This window comes from Buceros rhinoceros, unplaced genomic scaffold (genome assembly GCF_000710305.1).
Source record: "Buceros rhinoceros silvestris isolate BGI_N320 unplaced genomic scaffold, ASM71030v1 scaffold69, whole genome shotgun sequence".
In the NCBI taxonomy this organism is placed as follows: domain Eukaryota; kingdom Metazoa; phylum Chordata; class Aves; order Bucerotiformes; family Bucerotidae; genus Buceros; species Buceros rhinoceros.
This window is the reverse complement of record NW_010429534.1, coordinates 13,622-14,151: the sequence shown is the minus strand read 5'-3', so window position 1 is coordinate 14,151 and position 530 is coordinate 13,622. Positions and strand designations below refer to the sequence as shown.

The following is a 530-nucleotide window of genomic DNA, read 5'->3' as shown; positions in this document are numbered from 1 at the left end:
TAATACTGGGAAAGATTAACACTTAAAAATAAACTGAACCTGGGATTGATTAGAAGTCACCTTTAATTTAGTGAGTACAGTTTTATACTGAAACTGACATTCTGCACCTGGAATTGACTGATCTTCCCCTGCTTTCACTTGGTCCTCTACATGTCACCACAAAACACTTTTTGCTTCCTACAAAATATGTTTCCAAGGAGCAAGTTGCATGTAAGATTAAGGAGCAGTTGAGAGACCAACAGGAGCACAGCCCTTTAGAAAACTGGGAAGCCATTCCTCACCTCCCTTCGGAGAATACAATGGACCATGACAATTACAAAGCCTTGTAATGAATCAAATACTGCAAAAAGTATCTGAAATAATATTGATCTTTTGTCTGTCATGGCCAGAACTGCAGACATCCATGTTAGGGCTAGAAGTGGCAACACGACACAGGAACTCCAAAGGGATGCCCTATTGGGAAAAAAAAAAAAAAAAAAAAGAGAAAAACAGCATTGTAATATTGTAAAAAAAAATTAAAAAGCTCTTTT

The 530-nt window shown here is 37.2% G+C and overlaps 1 protein-coding gene across 1 annotated transcript in view; it reads right to left on the bottom strand.

Annotated features, from left to right (window-relative positions):
* LOC104499180 (brain-specific angiogenesis inhibitor 3) overlaps positions 1-530 on the bottom strand; it is a gene marked incomplete at its 5' end in the record, with an annotated part of 41,992 nt that overhangs the window by 29,287 nt on the left and 12,175 nt on the right. Inside the window, one exon of the mRNA XM_010142651.1 lies at positions 282-453. Coding sequence (XP_010140953.1) covers positions 282-453 — 172 coding nt within the window. The remainder of the gene's footprint in view (positions 1-281; positions 454-530) is intronic.